Raw genomic sequence first — 19,187 nt, 5'->3', positions numbered from 1 at the left:
TATGTGGGATCTAAAACTGAGACTTATAGACAGAGGCAAAAATAAAGTGGTTACCAGGGGGAGAGGGAAGGGAAGAGGACTAAAGAGGGCCAAACATGTAGTGATAGAAATTGTTTGACTTTGGGTGATGGGCATACAACACAATGAATAATTCACGTGCCATTGAAGATGAACACTTGACACTTATATGTTCCTATGGACCATTGTCTTTCCATTAAATTTAATTTCTAAATAAAAAAATGCATTACTTTTTAGTGGTAATTGTAGTCCTTCCACAACTGGAGGGTTGGTTATGAGATGAATATATTTCTTGTCTCAACTTCGATAGTTCCTTACAAATAAAAGGCATTATAATTATTTAACAGTAGAAACATGAGGTAAACTGTATGTCTGATCATTTAATAAAGTTACTAATAATAATTACTTGTCCTGCTTCCTTGTAAGCCTTAAAATAAAAATGTTCCAATCCCACTTGTTGATACTATACAGGGGTAAGCAAGAGTAGGTATAGAGTTATGAGTACAAAGGTTTATGCTTGTATTATTATTTATTAATTATTGTATTATTTTCCATATGAACAACTGTAAACCTACTTTTGCCCACCCCTGTATATTCTTACTTCATGGTACCCAATAAGTTACATTATATATCTATGTAGGAATCCATGAACAGCTCTAAAATTTCTATATTTGAGGGATAACATGAGATTGATCGGCATGGTTCTCAAGATGATGTGAAAGTTTTTGTCCTAAAAATCTTGACAAGTATTGCCATAGCAGAAGAGTTCTGAAACTTACATATGGAAACCGGTATTGTTTCCTACAAGAAAGTCAATCACAGAACTACAATTACCATTTGTTCAATGACAGCAATGTAACGTTACCACCATTGTTGGTAGTTCCTTCCTTCAGTGCTGATTTTGAAACAGATCCTGGCTTCATGGCACAGATACAGAGAGGAATAAAACAGTCCCTTGTTGAAGCAGCTAATAATCTACTAAGGTGCAACAATCTTATTGGGAGGTTCGCTGATAATGAGTTATAAAATCAATTATCTTAAAAATATTAAATGCACAGTGGCACTGATTTTTGCTTCAATTCTAGCTTTTGTTTGAATTATTTTCTCTGAAATAGAAATCTTCTACCTCTTCACATTCACATTTTACTTCATGAAGAAAATGAATCTCGGAAGTGTGTCTTCCTCTACTCTCCCTGGGAAGCATTCATCCCACAGGACTGAGTCCCGCCCCACCCTTAGCCCTTTTGGCCTTACCTCGGACTGACGCTTTATAAGGGCATCTTTTTCTTCCAGCAAGCTTGTCAGTTCATGAAGCTTGAATTGGAAGTCACTGCAACTTCCTTCTCTTCTCGAAATATCTTTTTGGTATTGATTTAATTGAGTCTACAGATTTGAAAAGAAATGAAAATTATTTTAATTCTCATTCACAAAACAGGTAACTGAGTTCCAGAGAAGTTAAATGACATGAAGTCATATAGCCAACTATGAAATGAAGAGCAAAATGCCAATAAACATTTATAGAGCTTTATGAGTATAAAATATGAATTCAAATGCAAATTAATCATTTTTCATTTTTAGAAGTGCTTTTACTATTTCATAAAGGCATTACTTTATTCACAGTCTTAGGTCATAATAATTAAAATAAAGCTGAGAGAACAGGCACTTTGGATTCTTTCAAACTCTAATTAAGGAAAACTCAGTAATGATGACTGATATTAGATCACGATTTGCAGTTTACAAAATATCCTGCATGACTTATCTCAGGATTCACAGCAGCCTTGTGAGATGAGTATTATTATAATACTTATTTACAAAATAAACAGCTGAGATCCAGAGACATTAAATGACACCGTTATATACCTAATAAGAAACATAGCTGCATCTCACTCAAGACAAGTCTTCTAATACCCCTAATCTTGTCCGTTCTCCTCTGTAGTATATTATGTGCGCACAGATGGCTATTAGGTTGAAGAGTAATTAGTAATGTTGGAATGAAAAAGAAACTAATGAAGGAGATGTGCCGAAAAACCAGTAGGCTTTTGAACAAATTATATTTTGTTTTATTTCTATTTTTGTTCAGCGATATTTGGAGAGAACAATCTGTGTTCAGTTATGGCATTAAAATACATGTATTTAGCTACATATAGGAATTATTAAATTGAGTTAATCAATTTGATCTAAAATTTCAAGGCCAAGAAATGCATACTGACTCTCATATATATCACCCTTATTTGATGCCAGTTACACATACATAATTTAACACTGTTTTCCCTTTTATGTTTGACAATGGTCTCGCTATGCATCATTCCTCTAAGTCAGGTGAGGATATTTATGAAACCAACTGTCGTTTTGCTGGGTAATCTCAAATGTTTCTCTTGCCTGCATAAACATGCCTTAGTTAAGATCATAAAGGGTCTCCCTGTTATCAAATAAATACGTAAATATTAAGAGCCAAACCCTAAGCTTAATGGGTTTTGTTATTCCTTAGAAAAGATTAAGCTAAATTTGAAGACAATGTAGCGATATCCTTACATAGTCACATGTGTTCAAACAAAAGGTTCTATAGCATATTCTTAAAACTCTACCTTTACTTGATTTTTCCTTGTAGCTTTAAACTTGAAACCATTATTATCTTAGAAATGTTGTGCTAACCTGGGTATTTATGCAGTGTAGGATCAACATACCCTTAGCTTGCAGATCTCTCTATCTTTCTCCATTCTTAAGTTTTTTAGCATCTCCATGTAACGGCTGCCAAACTCATCCATTTTAGCCTGGAGCACTGGGCCCGTGCAAGTCTCAGAAACCTATACAAGACAGCATAACTTTCTGTAATTGGATTGTTATAAAGGAAACATAGTGTGTTATAAGATTTAATAGGTGAAAAATCACATGATTTCATGAGAAATTGAAATAATGAGAGCAATTATTAAGAATGACATTATACAGCGCAAATGGCAGCAGGAAGACTTGCATGTGAGAACATCAAAAAGCTGTGCATGCATTTGCTCAAAATGAATAGGAGCACATATACACACACATATATAGTTATACAATGGAACTACAAATGTATATATGTAAGTGTATATTTGTCAATCCTAAGATCACAATAGTTTAACTAAGGCAATAACATATATTTGAAACAAATTTTAATACCTGCATTCTAAGATTTTTATTTTCTTGCTCTAAATTATGTTTACAGTATTCCAGTTCCTTTAATCTATATTCCATGTCTGACAGTGTATGTCGAAGAGAGAGATTTTTTTCTTCTAACACTTGGCATTTTGAGGTTGAATCTTGAAGTCCTTGCTGTAAAGAAGACACAAATAAATAAAGACACATGTGTTCTACTTTTGGGAAAAGAGTGCACTTTTTGGTGATTAGTTTTATAAAATAAAGCAAATATTTTTCCAGGCCAAGTTTTATTAAATATTGACCCCTTAAAATGCAAGTTAAGTCAGCCATGTCAATATATGAGATTCATGCCATTAGTCTGACTTTCCTATCTAGACTGAGAAATAATCAGGTCTAGATAAAATTTCAGTGCACCAAATTAGCAATATACTATTGATCCTCTTTGACAATATTGTACCATGCTTTCTATTATGCACCAAAATGACTCCATTCCTGATGATTTATGTGACAACTGGAAGCTGAGCAAAAACTTGGGACTTCTTTGGGAGGGAAAAATAGTAAGGGGTCAGCCTTAGGGACATATAACTATTCCCTAGGCATCAATTCTGCTCTGACACCTGTAGAATAACTGTAGAGTTCATTCTTTCACTTCTTCATTGAACAAACACATGTTAAGGTATATAAATTTTTTTCATGACATCATAGTAAATTAAATCAATGAGTGCTCTTAGAGTTTCAATATTTATGCAATTCTTGTCACCCAACAGCACAGATAATGTGGATTGTATAAACTTTATATCTAAAATATGTAAGGTTATCTTTTTCTGAGAGACTTTTCAGTTGTTAAAAATATTTAAGGTTACTCCATTCTCAAATGAATGAACTATCCCATCAGATTTTAACTATGTCTGGATTGTATCGTGTCAGTCCAATAAATGCACCAATGATCCTGCAGAGGAAAAGTTGCTGATCTAGTTTGTCATCAATGGAAATATCCAGTTACCTGCTGCTGACGATTATTGGCTCTCACTGATGCCAAGAGTTCTTCATATTCTTTTATTTGACTTTCTTTGAAAACCAGGTCTTTTTCAAGTCTTAACTTGTCATTTTCCAGGGACTGAAACAATATTCTTTGTTACAACTCAGAATTACAGAAACTTGTCCAAAGTAACGTAACACAAACATTGGTTTGCATTGGAAGGTTAACATAAGCACTTTTCATTTGCAGTTACGTAATGAACAGAATTCTTAGAAGTTAAACAAAATATGAAACACAAATGTATTGACTCTTTAAAAACCTGCATATTGAAAGACACAACTTGATGGATTGACTAATTCAAAGTGCAATGAAGCAAAACCTTCTGAATAATTGGAATGTTTTGCGCCAATCTAGAAAGAGTTCTTGTTAATCCCAGCAGGTGGTAAACTTTTAAAGTAGAGTCTAAATGTGTTCATCAGAACTCAGAAACAAAACAAAACAAAAAATCCCACTCCAAAATCCTCAACGAGTTATTCATTGTCCAAAAAACATTCTGAATGTAACTTGGCAATTGGAATCAAGAACACCAATTAAAACAGAAAGGGCAAATTCTTGGATAAAGAAGTTTTCAAAGATTCAAAAAAATTCAGAGTATGCTTTATTATTCTGGAAAAGAAGGAAATTCTCATTTAATGAGTCAGATTAGCCTAATTTTACAAGATACTCCTTGGCTTTCAGAAGTAAATTATCTTCATGGCAAACTAATGAGTAAGTGCATTCCCAACTTTCTATCTACACGGTAGAGCTATTTTCTTCCTCTCAGCCTTGATTAACTGTTTCAAGGAAATAATTATGTCTGGTTAAGTATAATATTGTATAGTACTAAATTTTAAAAAGGTGGACTGAATGCCTTGGCTTCTATGTCAGAAAGGCGGGAACTAGAAAGACTTTGGAAAAAAATAAAGATAAACATTACTGTCAAGTCATTTTGAAGATGTCCAAGCTCCTCCCGTATGTTGCTGAATGTGGACAGCACTAGCCGGAGTGACTTGTCAGACATAACCCTCATCTGAAGGAAGAAAACAATTAATAGTTTATTGTTACTAGCATTTAGAATTAGATAATATCAATGGTAGTGATCTCATTTTTCTGTTTCTATAAGCAAACTTATTAACAGTTTTATATTTGATGTGGTTATATTGTTAATAATGTACATACATAATTCAAGAAATTCTCCTGGGGATCATAGCTATGTAATTAGAACAAAATCTATTATTTTTTCCATGATGAAATGTCATCTTTTTCACAAGATAGAAATTAATCAGTAAATTCTCAGATTTACATTTATTCTTTCTTAAAAGTTCAGAAGAGATAGGAAGTCAACCTTCAGATACTAAAATGTATCATCCTAAGTGTTCTACGAAATACATGAATTTCACCTCAGATGAGAAGCAAACGACACTACTTAAATTTAACCTTAAAGCATAGAAACATCTCATATTTTAAAGTGAGGAAAAAGCCATTTTACTAAGTTGAACTACCTTCTTCAAAGAAAATGTTTTTTTGTTGCTGTTCTTGTTGCTTTAGATAACTGTCATTTTTGGAAAGATGAAATAGAAATAATTTTCCCTATTTCTGCTAAAGTGTAATAAAAGCTCTGGGTGTTAACCCACAGTTATAAAAATACTCAGAAATGTAAAGAGAAAGAAGTCTGCTTTGGAATACTTCATATATCACACACCGGTGGTGTGGAAATCACTAACCCAGAAACACCAGTGGGTATAAATAATAAAAGTCCCTAGAAAAGCCTACTCTCTTGAGCCAAAGGGCCATGAAAAGGGCAGCCTGACAGGCAGAGAACTTTTGGATAATACTGTATTTCCCCATGTATAAGACACATCTTTTTATCTGAAAAATTTGGGGTCTAAAAACTGGGTGAATCTTATACAGTGGTTGCAGATTTTTTTACTTGTATTTCCCACTTTCTTGTGCTTGTTTTTGCACTCATTGTTGAAGACAGTGATTTGTCATCAGACACAGATGAGCACAAGCTAAAGGATGGGAGCTTTGACAGTGATGAGGAGTTGTATGAATTTTATAATGAATAAAATTTGAGTTTAATAACTTTATGTAATATATTTTTTCCAAATTTTGGGCCCCAAAATTAAGATGTGTCTTATACATGGGAACATCTTATACATGGGGAAATATGGTAATTACTATATTCCAGCTAAATACCACATTTAAAAATCCTGCAATTCTACTCTCCACCACAACCATCAAAGGCTAAAAAGGAAGCCTAGACTTTTCTCCTCACCAGGCTGTAAAAAGTTTCACCAACACCACTCACCACATTGGTGTTAGAAAAGGTCAGGTGGGGTGATGGGATTTTCATCCCCACTGGGAAAAAATTAGACCACAAATACCATGCCATCAGTTGAGAATAAAAAAGGACACCACTTGGCCTCCCTGGTAGGGTGATGTCAGAGAACGCTTAGTGGAGTGTAAAGACTGTTATCACTGCCTGATGGAAATGAGACCACTCAACTTGCAGTGTCAGTGGAAGCCAAGTGGGGACAAGTAATGAAGTATTCCTTTCTATCTAAACCAGGCCCTGAAAAGGTGGGGGCCTAGTAGAGAGCCACAGTTCTTACTTCTGCTCGGGAGGAACAATAAGCTCTTTTCCTGATCAGTATCAACAAAGGCTAAGCAGGGAATGTGGCAAAACCAGATGGTGCCCTGCTCCCCCTGTTGTTTCAATATCAGCGGAGGCCTGCTAATACAGAAGATCTGAAGAAGACCCAAAGTCATAACAGAATATTCGTAATGTCCATGTGTTAAGTTTTAAAACATCACTCATCATTCTAAGAACCAGGAAAAGCTCAACTTGATAAGAAAATAAATGTTAATAGATGTTAACATCAAGATACCAGAAATGATAGAACTGACTAAAAAGAATTTTAAAGAAGACATCATAAAAATGCTTCAGCAAGAAATTACAGACTTAAAAGAAATAAAAAATAGGAAGTCTCAGCAGCAAAATGGAAAATCTTGAAAAGAAATAGAAGATATAAAAATGAATGAATATTTTAGAGTTGGAAAGCTCAGTAACAAAAACAAAAGTTTCAATGGACTAAAAAACAGAAAGGAAAGTACAAAGAATTAGTGAACTCAGAGACAAAACAATAGAAAGTACTCATTCTGAATATCAGAAAGAAAATAAATTGGAAAAAAATTGAACAGAGCCTCAGAGACTTGTGGGAGTATAAAACACATCTAACATTCATTTCATCAAAGTCCTAGAAAGAAAAAAGAAAGGGTGAAGCTGAAAAAGTATTTGAAGAAGTAATGACTGAAAACTTCCCTAAATTAGCAAAAGCCATAAACATACATATTTAAGAAGTTGAGCAAAGTCTAAATACAATGATCCAAAGAAAGCCATGCTCAGGCATATGGGTCAGATTTCTTAAAACTAAAGATAACTTAAAATCTTGAAAGCAGCAAGACAAATCTTAACTATTGAGAGTAACTTTCAAATTACAGCAGATTTGTCATAGAAACCATAGAGGTTAGAGGAAAGTAACATACCATTTTTAAATGCTGAGAAAGAAACAATTGACAACTACAAATTCTGTACCTAATGAAAATAGCCTTTAGGAATGAAGGGGAAATCACAATATTTTCAGATGAAGAAAAAATGAAAAGAATTTGTCACTAAAACCTACCCTAAATGAATGGTTAAAAGAAGTTCTCTGAAGAGAAAGAAAATGATAGAACAGATTTGGAGCACCAAGAAGGAAAAAATAACACACACACACACACACACACACACACACACATATATATACATACATGCTTATTATATACATATTATATATATTGAAAGTAAAAGGTTGGAAAAGTTATACTGTGCAATTATTAAGCAAAAGAAAATAGGCATGTTATATTTATATTAAATAAAAATTACTTCAGAGCAAAGGAAATTACCATGGACAGAGAGGGTCCTTACATAATGATAAAAGGGTCAATCCACCAAAATGACATAGCAATCCTGAATGTTTATGCATCAAACAACAGAGCTGCAAAATGTATGGAACAAAAACTGGTAGACAGAAAGGAGAAATAGACAAATCCATAGTTATGACTGAAGAATTCTATACCCTTCCTTCAGCAAGTGATAAAGCTAGTTGGTAGAAAATGAGCAAGAATATAGAAGAACTCAACAACAGTATCAACCAAATAATCTAATCACCATTTATAGAAGACTCCATCCTACAACAGACACACATTCCTTTCTTGTGCCCATGGAACATACAACAAGATAGACCATATCCTTTACTATACAACAAATCTTAATTGGGCCTTGGCCAGTTTGCTCAGTGGTAGAGCATCGACCTGGCGTGCGGGAGTCCCGGGTTTGATTCCTGGCCAGGGCACACAGGAGAAGTGCCCATCTACTTCTCCACCCTCCCCCTCTCCTTCTTCTCCGTCTCTCTCTTCCCCTCCTGCAGCCAAGGCTCCATTGGAACAAAGTTTGCCCAGGCGCTGAGGATGGCTCTGTGGCCTCTGCCTCAGGCACTAGAGTGGCTCTGATTGTGGCAGAGCGACACCCTGATGAGCAGAGCATCGCCCCTTGGTGGGCATGCCGGGTGGATCCTGGTCAGGCGCATGCGGGAGTCTGTCTGACTGCCTCCCTGTTTCCAACTTCAGAAAAATACAAAAAAAAACAAAACCCAAAAAACTTAACTAAATGGTCTCATATAGAATATGTGCTCTGACCACAATGGAATCAAACTAGAAATTGATAACAGAAAGACAACAGGAAAATATTGAAACACTTGGAAACTAAACAATACTCTTTAAATAATCCACCAGTCAAAGCAGAAATCTAAAGGGAAATAAACGCACCAGAGTGCAAGAGGGTGGGGAGGTAGGTAGAGGACAGTAAGGAAGTGATAAATGGTGATGGAAGGAGACTTGACTTTAGGTGGTGAACACACAATACAATGTACAGATGATATAATATAGAACTGTACACTTGAAACATATATAATTTTATTAACCAATGTCATCTCAATAAATCCAATAAAAATTTTAAAAAGGTTGATAGAAAATGCATACAACTGAAAGAAAGTGAAAATACATACCATAATTTGTGAGATGCAGCTAAAGCCATATGAGAGGATATTTATAGCACTAATGCTTACATTAGAAAATAAGAAAGGTCTCAAATCAATAGTCTCACTTCCTATATCAAGATACTGGACAAAAAAGAGCAAAATAAACCAAAAGCAAGCAAAGGAAGTAAATAATACAGACAAGAGCAAAAATCAATGGAAATGTAAACAGGAAAACAGCAGAAGGGATCAATAAAACTGAAATTTAGGTCTTTGGGAAAAAAATCAATACGTATGATAAAACTCCAGCAAAGGCTGACAGGCAAAAAAGGAGAAGACACAACTACAAGTATCAGTAATTAAATAAGAGTTAGTAATACAGATCCTGCAGACATCAAAGTGATAATAAGAAAATGCTATGAACAACTGTAGTCATCTAAACTTGACAATTTAGATGAAATAGACTACTTCCTTGATAGTCACAAGCAACCACAACTCACACAATAGAAAATAGATCATTTCAATAGAACTATAATCATTATGGCATTGAATTTGGAATTTCGAAAAACATCTACCAAAACAAATATCCGGGTCCAGACATTTTCACTGAAGAATTCTACCAAATGTTTAATAGAAGAAACAATACCAAGTATTCCAGAAAACAGAAAGGGAAGAACCATTTCTTATTTCATTTTATGAAAATAACAAATCTAAAGATAATACAAGAAAACTACAGACCAAAGTCTTTCATAGCCTTAGATGCAAAAATCCTTACAAGGAGTGGAGTTTTTTGTAAATACAGGTCATGAATGCACTTTGGATGAACATCCCACCTCCAGAGACAATATCAAGAATGTTTCCAAGAGTCAAGTTCTGCAGAGTGCATTTTTCCCCATACCGCTATCTCTAACACAGATTGTGTGCCACTAAAAATAATAGTTCATTTAAGTTTTACAAATATGACACCAGGTTAAAAATTGTGATGATCAAATTGAAAGGTCTGAGACCAAATATAAAACTTAGAAATTGTCTTCACTAGACAACACGAGATTACCTTCAGAATCCTTCCTTGCAAGTACATGTATTCTTCTTAGTCATAGTCCCATGGCACCTACTGTGGCCTCCCTCTCCCTTCTTTGTAGGGGAATTCACTGCCCCAGTGGTCTCAAACCATTATTACAATTGAGGGGAAAAAAGGTGCTTGCTTTTCCATCTCTCACCGCCAGGATTAGAATGGGAAGGGGTAGAAATTAGGAGGGGAACAGATATAAGTTAGAGTCAGGTTTTGCTACAGCAGTGAGGGAAGACTAAAGACATTTAAAATTGAGGAATAATATTATTTCTGGAACGCTTGCCTGACTGCTAGTCATGTAGTGCTAGTGTCTGATGATCTGACCAAACTATAAGGCAACCTTTTTTTCTTTTTTTTCTTTCTGAAGCTGAAAAGGGGGATAGACAGTCAGACAGACTCCCGCATGCACCCGACCGGGATCTACCCGGCACGCCCACCAGGGGGCGACGCTCTTCCCACCAGGGGGCGATGCTCTGCTCCTCCGGGGCGTCGCTCTGTCTGGACCAGAGCCACTCTAGCGCCTGGGACAGAGGCCAAGGAGCCATCCACAGCGCCCGGGCCATCCTTGCTCCAATGGAGCCTCGCTGCGGGGGGGGGGGGGGGGGGGGAGAGAAACAGAGAGGAAGGAGAGGGGGAGGGGTGGAGAAGCAGATGGGCGCTTCTGCTGTGTGCCCTAGCCGGGAATCGAACTCGGGACTTCTGCACGCCAGGCCGATGCTCTACCACTGAGCCAACCGGCCAAGGCCGCAACCTGTTTTTCAATCAAAATATAATCGATTCTTGTAAAAAAGGATTTTTATTTGAAAAGTTATCTTCTAAATTAAGGGAAACATTCTAACCTAACACTTTGTTAGTGTTGTTCTTACACCCTCTCTCGCCCCCCCCCCCACCTCACCTGCAGAATGTAGCGAATTTGCTGTTTTGTAAACTCTGACAACCCTTTAGGAATCAAGGATTCGATGTCTTCTGACTGTAAGAAAAGAGAGGCTTATCCATTGAGCAGTTAGTATTTTAAACTTGGGGTCAGCATTCCATAGACTTTTGTGCCTAGGGCTTATTTTTAGGGACAACAAAATACAGATGTCACTTTTCAGGCAATAGTTGCTACAAATTTCATTTCTAGCCTTATCAGTTCTTACTTTGAAAAAATGGATTATGCTACAGGCACTATGGAAAGAACCCTGAATTTCAGGCATTTTAGGGAAAAGCTTTGGGCAACCAATTTATGTTCTATTTGTAATTTTTTAAAAGAACAATTTAAAAACAAGAGGATAGCCTCTTATATCCCATCAAGCACTTTATTTCAGTGTATCTTTTAACAACCTTCTGGAAATTTTCTTGTATGGTACATATGACATTTTAGAGGCTGATTTTACTGAAAATTTGGAGAAGTAAAACAATATTAAGCATCTATTGAAAATGTACATAAAACTCTGGTGGCTTGTGAAAAATGATGTTGCCACAGCAACATTGAGAAGCTTCAACCAATTTGAAGAACCTAAATTGAAGCCAGTGTTTTTTAAAGGCACTTGAGGGCTTACTGAATAATTGTAATAAATGCAGCACATCAAAACATTGGAAAGATAAAAATTAACACAAAAGAGACCACTGTGCTTTATTACATTAAAGTCCATCTTTATTTAATGACTTATTCCATTAAAATAATTATTAACAAAATGTGCATATGTAAAAGAATTAATACTTGAAAGAATACTTCAAGTTGCTGACTATTTGTCATGGGGCATACAAGTTTCAAAATACGTTAAAGCTGACTTTGTTACCGATTTAGTTAATGTAGATTTCAGTTTATGAAGCAGAGAATATGTGACCAATGAAATTTTAAATGTTCTGATAAGCAAAGAGAATTAAATCATAAAGTGGCAGCTGATAAAATATTTTTATGTGATGATTTAAGATTATTTCTTTTACAGCTATTACAAAGATATAAATGGCTATGTTATTTTAAAAACAAAATGATCATTATGTATTGTACCCAGTTCAATGAAAATATCAAATTAACTTGCTTCAGGTCTAATAAAAGGTTCAAAACAAAAAAAATACTATTAGTGCAAATATCAGAATTTGCTTTGCTATCAACTACATTTGTTTTTTAACTCTCTATACACTTACCTCATCTGCGGACTCAAAGTCCTGTTTGCTGCAAGAATAAAACAAAGATATAACAACCTTAGGAAAAATGCATACCTTGATCATATATGAATGCTAATATTCTAATTACTTTGTCTCAGTTTTCAATATATTATAATAACACAAGTTCAATTTATCATCCAAATGAAAAAAATTAAAATAACTAAAATGGCCCTTCCAAAATAATTTTCCTGTAACTAGCTAATTTGTTAAAAATAAACAATATCCAAATAGAAAATTCAAAAGACTATGCAGAATCAGTTAGAACCATCCATTAACACCAGTGTGTCTGAAGCTAAATGTCAAAGTCCTCAGTGCCTAGCAATAAATGCTACTTGAGTGAATAAAAAAAAAAAAATAGTTGTTCTCTATTTACACCTCCTCCCTTTCTCCTTGTGATGCTCCTTTTCAAGGCTGGTTTCAGCTTCTTTCTACAGTGCCTTAAAGTTTTATCAAAATCCAAGACTGAGTAACTCATCCAACCTACACAACAGTGTAAATGGCAGAGACAAAGCTTACAGCGAATGTGAGTGTTTTGCATAAGGACAGACCTTAAGCAGCATGACCAAAATTTTCAGATAATAATAGAATTTCCAGCGTCAAAATGAAGGTTTAGCAATGAGGGTTGGAGGCCAATTTTGGAGCCACGCTAAGTAGACAAATGCGGGAAGTGAATTGCTAGTGATTATGTCAGCCTGGCACTCGTTTCTTTGGAAAATGGTGAGAGCGGGAAAGATGCAGGGCTCGTGTTGTCCGTGGCAACAGACAGGCTTTTATTTTTACCTAAGTGCTCTCTCTGCACTTAGTGGATGAATTTGGCCCAACATACATGTAGGAAACAAGCTCCTCAAACAAAAAACCAGTACACACGTTCTAACAGAAATATAGAATATTTTCAAGCGGGACAGTCATAGAAAAATCAGAGGTATAGGATTTTGCCATAGCCTCAGTAAATAGAAAAGCGTTTTAGAGGTATTAAGCTAGTACATTAGCTCTGGCATTTATCTTCTAAGTAAGTGCTTCTGAGTAATACATTGCTTATTGAAATAAATGGGCCACCCACTGTGCCTCAGCTCTTATCTCCATTTATAAAAATATGCCAGCTAATGTGGGGAGGAACCAAAGATTCCATATCCCAAGACATGACTGTATGTGTGCAATCACGTGTATGTATGTATGTGTGTATGTATGTATGTATGTATGTATGTGAGATTTCCTGTGTTGCCCCAAAGAATAGAAATTGTGGGGAGGCACTAGCAAAACAAAATGGAATATCTCCTACTTCTTTAATGTTTGACTAAAGTAACTGCATGCATATATTGGAAGGTGAAACAAGTTAACATGTGAATCACAATATAGATTTAGTAGTCTTGAATTACAGTTAACTGGAATCAGCACTGCATTAACAGGTCTTTTTGGTTTAAAATTCCAATTTCAATGCTGACCTGGTACACATGTCCCTAGTCTCTTACTTTTTTCTACAAAAAAGTAAGCAGTACAAAGAAACAAAACAAGAAACGGTCATAGCCCTTCATGTTGGAAGATTAAGCAATCACCAGAATGATTTCGTGAGCCAAGCTTCTCTAATTTTGACCCTGGAACCCACGCCTTGTTGAATTGTAATGTGGACTGAAAAGTGGAGACAAAGAGGGAGAGAGAGGGAGACGGAGTGAGGAAAAAGGAAGGAGAGCAGAGCAGGCGAGAAAGGTCAGTGTGGATTACATCCTCATTCAGCACCCGAGGGTCGGCTAGAATTACACCGGGGGAGATGGAGTGCCACTCACTTCATACAGTCTCGTCTCCTAGGAAGACAGAAATGTAATATGAAAAAATAAACAAAGAAATGAGGAAAAGAGGGAAGAAATGGAGAGAAAGAAACCCACAACCTTTTGACAAAGAGAAACATTTGAACACCAATTTTTTGAGACCCTTTTCATCCTGCAGTGTTTACTAAAGCGGAGACACTAGCTTTTGATTTTTTTTGTATATTTAGCTACTCTAGAAATTAAATTCAGAGCTTTGCAGTACTTAATTATACATTTAAGTCATCCATGTATATTTGTCAAAAGCCCTAAATGACAGGAAGTTATTGCAAAACCCCCAGATTACAGTTTTACCTGGATGGTTATTGTGAAATAAATGAACTTTCCTTGCTTGCTTACTTTGTCTACTTCTATTTAGTATGAGACTAACAAATTTAGAATATATTGACCTTTCTTTAAACTTTTATTGACTAGAGACTTTGCCAAGGTCACGTGCTCTGAACTGTTTTGGGGCAATACAAAACAAGGATTATAATGTCCTGTACTTTATATAACTTAATCGTTTCAGAAAAAAATTTACACAACATAAAACTGATCTAAATCTTGTGACATTTCAAATTATATGATTTAACATTTTGATAATTTCTGAAACTTGTCAGCAATATCTTAAACAATTTGGAGATATACCTAGTATAAAAATTTAAGCAATTTGCACAAGGATTAACCTTTTCAGAGTAGAGGTACTAGTCCAAGGGCCTGCCACTTTTGTCGCCCTGGCTAAGTGATTTTCAACCTTTTTCATCTCATGGCACACAAACTAATTACTAAAATTCAGTGGCACACCAAAAATATCTTTTCTTGCCAATCTGACAAAGAAATAAGTATAATTTTAATCACTGGACAGTTATTGTGTTGGCTGTTGCCATTTTTTTCTAATTTGACAATCTACGGGAAAAGACGTCAGTGCCCCTGACTCAAATAGTCGGGTAGTACATATTTTAAAATTGTGTGTGTGACGCCAGTTGAAAATCGTTGCCCATAGTCAGTGCTGCCCTAACTTGAGAATGTATTGGAATCCTCTGAGGGGCTTGCTGCTGGGCTCAGCCCCCAGACCATCTCAGTAAGTGTGTTTCTAAGTTCTCACATGATGCTGATGCTGCTTGTAAATAAGTGTGTGGAATTATTCATCACTTATAAGAAATTTATGAGATAAGCATAATTATAACCCTTATTTTACAGATGAAGAAACCATGGAACAGAGAGGTTAAACTAATTACCTGATATTATACATCTAGTATGTAACAAAAGCTGGGATGTGAATCCAACATATGAATGCTGGATCTAGAATCAGGGAACTTAAGACTATGTCTCTCTATGCTCTTTTTTATATTTATTTATTCATTTTAATTTTTATTCATTGATTTCAGTGAGAGAGGATGGAGGGAGAGAGAGAGATAAAGAGAGCGAGAGAAAGAGAGAGAGAGAAAGAGAGAGGGGGGGAACATTCTTGTATGTGCCCTGACCGGGAATTGAACCAAACTGGCCACCTCTGAGCTTCCGGATGGTGCTCTAACCAACTGAGGTATCGGGCCAGGGCTCTCTATGCTCTTGATTTTACAATGTAATACTGTGAGAGAAGTGGACATTATTAATGCACAGAAGAGGAGCATTGAGGCCAAAATGAATATCTAGGGAAGACTGCAGAAAAGCTACCTCATGGGTTGTAGCCAAAGAGTACTTAAAAATAATTGAATTCATCTAAAGCATTTAGAAGGTGTGTGATCGTAAGCTAATAATGTACTCTTTTGGCATCTTCATTTGAAACGTTGTTGGGTTACTGTGCAAATTAGAGACTACCGTATTTCCCCATGTATAAGGCTCATGTTAATTTTGGGGTCCGAAATTTGAAAAAGAATGTATTACATAAAGTTATTGAACTCAAGTTTTATTCATCATAAAATTCAATACAACTCCTTACCCACACGAAAAAGCAGGAAATGCAAGTATAAAATCTAAAACCACTGTATAAGTCACACCCAGTTTTTAGACCCAAGTTTTTCGAGAAAAGGTGCATCTTATACATGGGGAAGTACAGCATAAATAAAGCACAGAGTGTGGCACATAGTAGACACTCAATAAATAATTGACTACTTTGAGTGAGGGATATGATTTTAAGGTAGTGATATAAACAAATGGATGAATCTGTGAAATAGTTGTTTGGGCAATCAGATAAAGTGTTTATTAATATAAACAGTAATAAAGCCTTTGCTTCAAAAATAGGAATTATACATTTATAATGATCCCAATTCAAATAAATGGCTGTGCTTTGCTGTAACAGTACTTAACTGTTCAGTGGATGTAACAGTAAACAAAGCATGCATTCATTCATTCAACGAATATTTATTGAACACTGCACTAAACCAGTCACCAAGGAAACTAGGGTAAATACAATAGCCCTCATGGAACCCCCGGAAATCTAGGGGTAGTGGAGGTTGGGGACTGGATGGAGGAGATGGTGATAAAAAGAAACAATAAATAAGGCAAAGCACTAAACTAATCCAGAGTTGGGATTTTTCAAAGTGGGAAGGACAATAAGATAAGGAGGCAGGCAGTTGAGGGTGATGATAAGAGAACAGTTGCCTTCATGAAATAGAAAAGCAATAAAAGTCAGGGAGGAGGGAGCTAATAAATGGAGAAAGAAAAGTAATAAATGTAATAAATGGAAAGGAAAAAGAGATGCATGACAGATTGAAGATCTCTAAGAATCATAAGAATCTAGCTAGTGAGTCAGAAGCAGAAAAAATTCTACTCCAGATCTTTATGACTTTGTGAAGCTTTCCTGGATTTTGCCTGCTAGATGACCACATACACAGGGTGGAGCAAAATTATATTGAGTTGTGAGTGTGTGAAACACAGTTTATTCTTGTATTTTTATTTATGAATAATTGTATTATTTTTCTTACAAACAACTGTAAACCTACTTTTGCCCCACCCTATGTAGAAGAAGGCAACTTTTAGGGGGTGGCTTATGGAAATTCCTGACATAATATGCTTTCATCTACACATGAATAGTTGATAAATTGTTTATTTGGATATATCAATATATAATTATGCACTGTTTATTGTATATTACTGTGTAACACACATATTTCAATTTATATTACTATATAGATACTTATATAATTTTATTTTTGATATATTTTATGACATATATTAAAGTAATATATAATTCTGAGTATATTGAACTCTGACCTTCATATGCTGAACACACATTAGCAAAAGAGAAACGGTAACTTGCTGGCCCTGGAACTGTATCTTGCCTCATCAATGTAATAATAAAACAAATCAGAGTATATCATGCATTTTTTGAACTCCTGGCCCAAGAAGCTGCATTTGCCATCAAACTACCTTACAAAAGAAGGTATAGAAAATTCTTTACTGATTTTAAAAGGGCTGCTGTGATCTCTTTGATGATTATCTTTTTTTTTCTTTTCCAAGTAAGAGGAGTAGAGATAGAGACACAGACTCCCACATGTGCTCCAACAAGGATCCACTCAGCAACCCCTGCCTCAGGCTGGAGCTCAAATCAACCAAGCCATCCTCAGTGCCCGGGGCCAATGTACTCGAACCAACAGAGTCATAGCTGCAGGGGCAAAAGAGAGAGAGAAAGACAGAGAGAGAGAAAAAAAGAAGGAGGAGGGGAGGAGTGGAAAAGCAGATGGCCGCTTCTCCCGTGTGCCCTGACCAGGAATCAAACCCTGGACATCCATATGCCAGAATGATGCTCTACCACTGAGCCACCAGCCAAGGCCTTCTTTGATGATTTTTATTTTTATAAAGTGCATTAACTCTTAAAATAAGATGTTTGTTTATATCTGCTCAAATAGTTGTGCCGTTTTCCCATTAAAACTACTAGAGTTTTGCTGTGAATCTAAAACTGTTCTAAAAATAGTACGCTAAAAATACTCGAGTACTGTAAAATGTTTAATAACTACACTGTTAAGGCAAGGGGTATATTTACTTCACCTTCCTCCAATTCTCTGCAAATGTTCTAACAGGCAGTGATACAGGTCTGCATTTTTGCGGCTCAGATCAGCAAGTAACTCTCCAAAATACTTGGGGTCCAATTTTTCAGGGTCATCATCTTGAATTATCACCTGAAGAAAAATATCAACCTCAATTATAAACAATATTAACTGTTTCTAAATTCACAGATGTTTTTTAATATGAAATGAAATAATCTATTAATACATATAACTCATTACAAAGTCATCACGTGAATCAAGCCACTAAATTTTTTTTGGAGTATATATTTTTCAATATGGGAGGAATTTAAAAGGAAGAACAACACTGTAATAACATTTTAAATTTCATTTCACATAAGTCTAAGTGACCTAATGAATGGCAAACTAGAGTAATTTATATAAAAGTTCTGGATTATAGATGCTTAAATTAAACAGTAAAACAGGCAAATCAAAGTCCCTGAATTTCACATTATTAGCATATGGCTTGCCCATCTGTCCCCTTTTGGAAAAGAAAATGTGAATTATTTGAATTATACTGACTATAAAATAATTCATTTCTTTTGGAATAATTTCTTTCTTCTCAGTGAAAGTCAGCTTGATTTATTAGTATATCTTAAAATTGGTTTAAATAAACCTCCTGAATTCAATGTATTTTTGAGTATTTCTTGTTAGATTCCCTTCATTTATTATTTGGACTGAATATACCGTCTGACATTGGAAAAAGTATCTCAGGGCCAAATGTTGAAAATTCTTAGACCCCAGAGACTTTTGAAATCCTAAAAACAAATTATTATGAATAGTGTACTAAATAAGACCTAGTCTATTATTCATATCCTTTGGTACCAATCTTTTCCATATTGTTACCCACCTTATTTCCCATCCTCAAACAGCACTACCTGGAGGTTAAGAACTTAGGTTGCATTTTATACCATC

At 35.4% G+C, this 19,187-nt stretch overlaps 1 protein-coding gene across 1 annotated transcript in view; it reads right to left on the bottom strand.

The window, feature by feature from the left end:
* The window catches only part of POF1B (POF1B actin binding protein), an 84,346-nt gene that overhangs the window by 17,752 nt on the left and 47,407 nt on the right, over window positions 1–19,187 (bottom strand). The window contains exons 7-15 of the mRNA XM_066249671.1: window positions 18,256–18,386; window positions 12,449–12,476; window positions 11,214–11,288; window positions 5,106–5,198; window positions 4,154–4,267; window positions 3,172–3,324; window positions 2,703–2,822; window positions 1,273–1,401; window positions 249–331 (exon numbers count right to left, since the gene is read on the bottom strand). Of these exons, the coding sequence (XP_066105768.1) occupies window positions 249–331; window positions 1,273–1,401; window positions 2,703–2,822; window positions 3,172–3,324; window positions 4,154–4,267; window positions 5,106–5,198; window positions 11,214–11,288; window positions 12,449–12,476; window positions 18,256–18,386 (926 nt within the window). The remainder of the gene's footprint in view (window positions 1–248; window positions 332–1,272; window positions 1,402–2,702; window positions 2,823–3,171; window positions 3,325–4,153; window positions 4,268–5,105; window positions 5,199–11,213; window positions 11,289–12,448; window positions 12,477–18,255; window positions 18,387–19,187) is intronic.

This window comes from Saccopteryx bilineata, chromosome X (assembly GCF_036850765.1).
Source record: "Saccopteryx bilineata isolate mSacBil1 chromosome X, mSacBil1_pri_phased_curated, whole genome shotgun sequence".
Lineage (NCBI taxonomy): Eukaryota > Metazoa > Chordata > Mammalia > Chiroptera > Emballonuridae > Saccopteryx > Saccopteryx bilineata.
The sequence above is the reverse complement of the archived record's forward strand: the minus strand, read 5'-3'. Positions and strand labels throughout refer to the sequence as shown.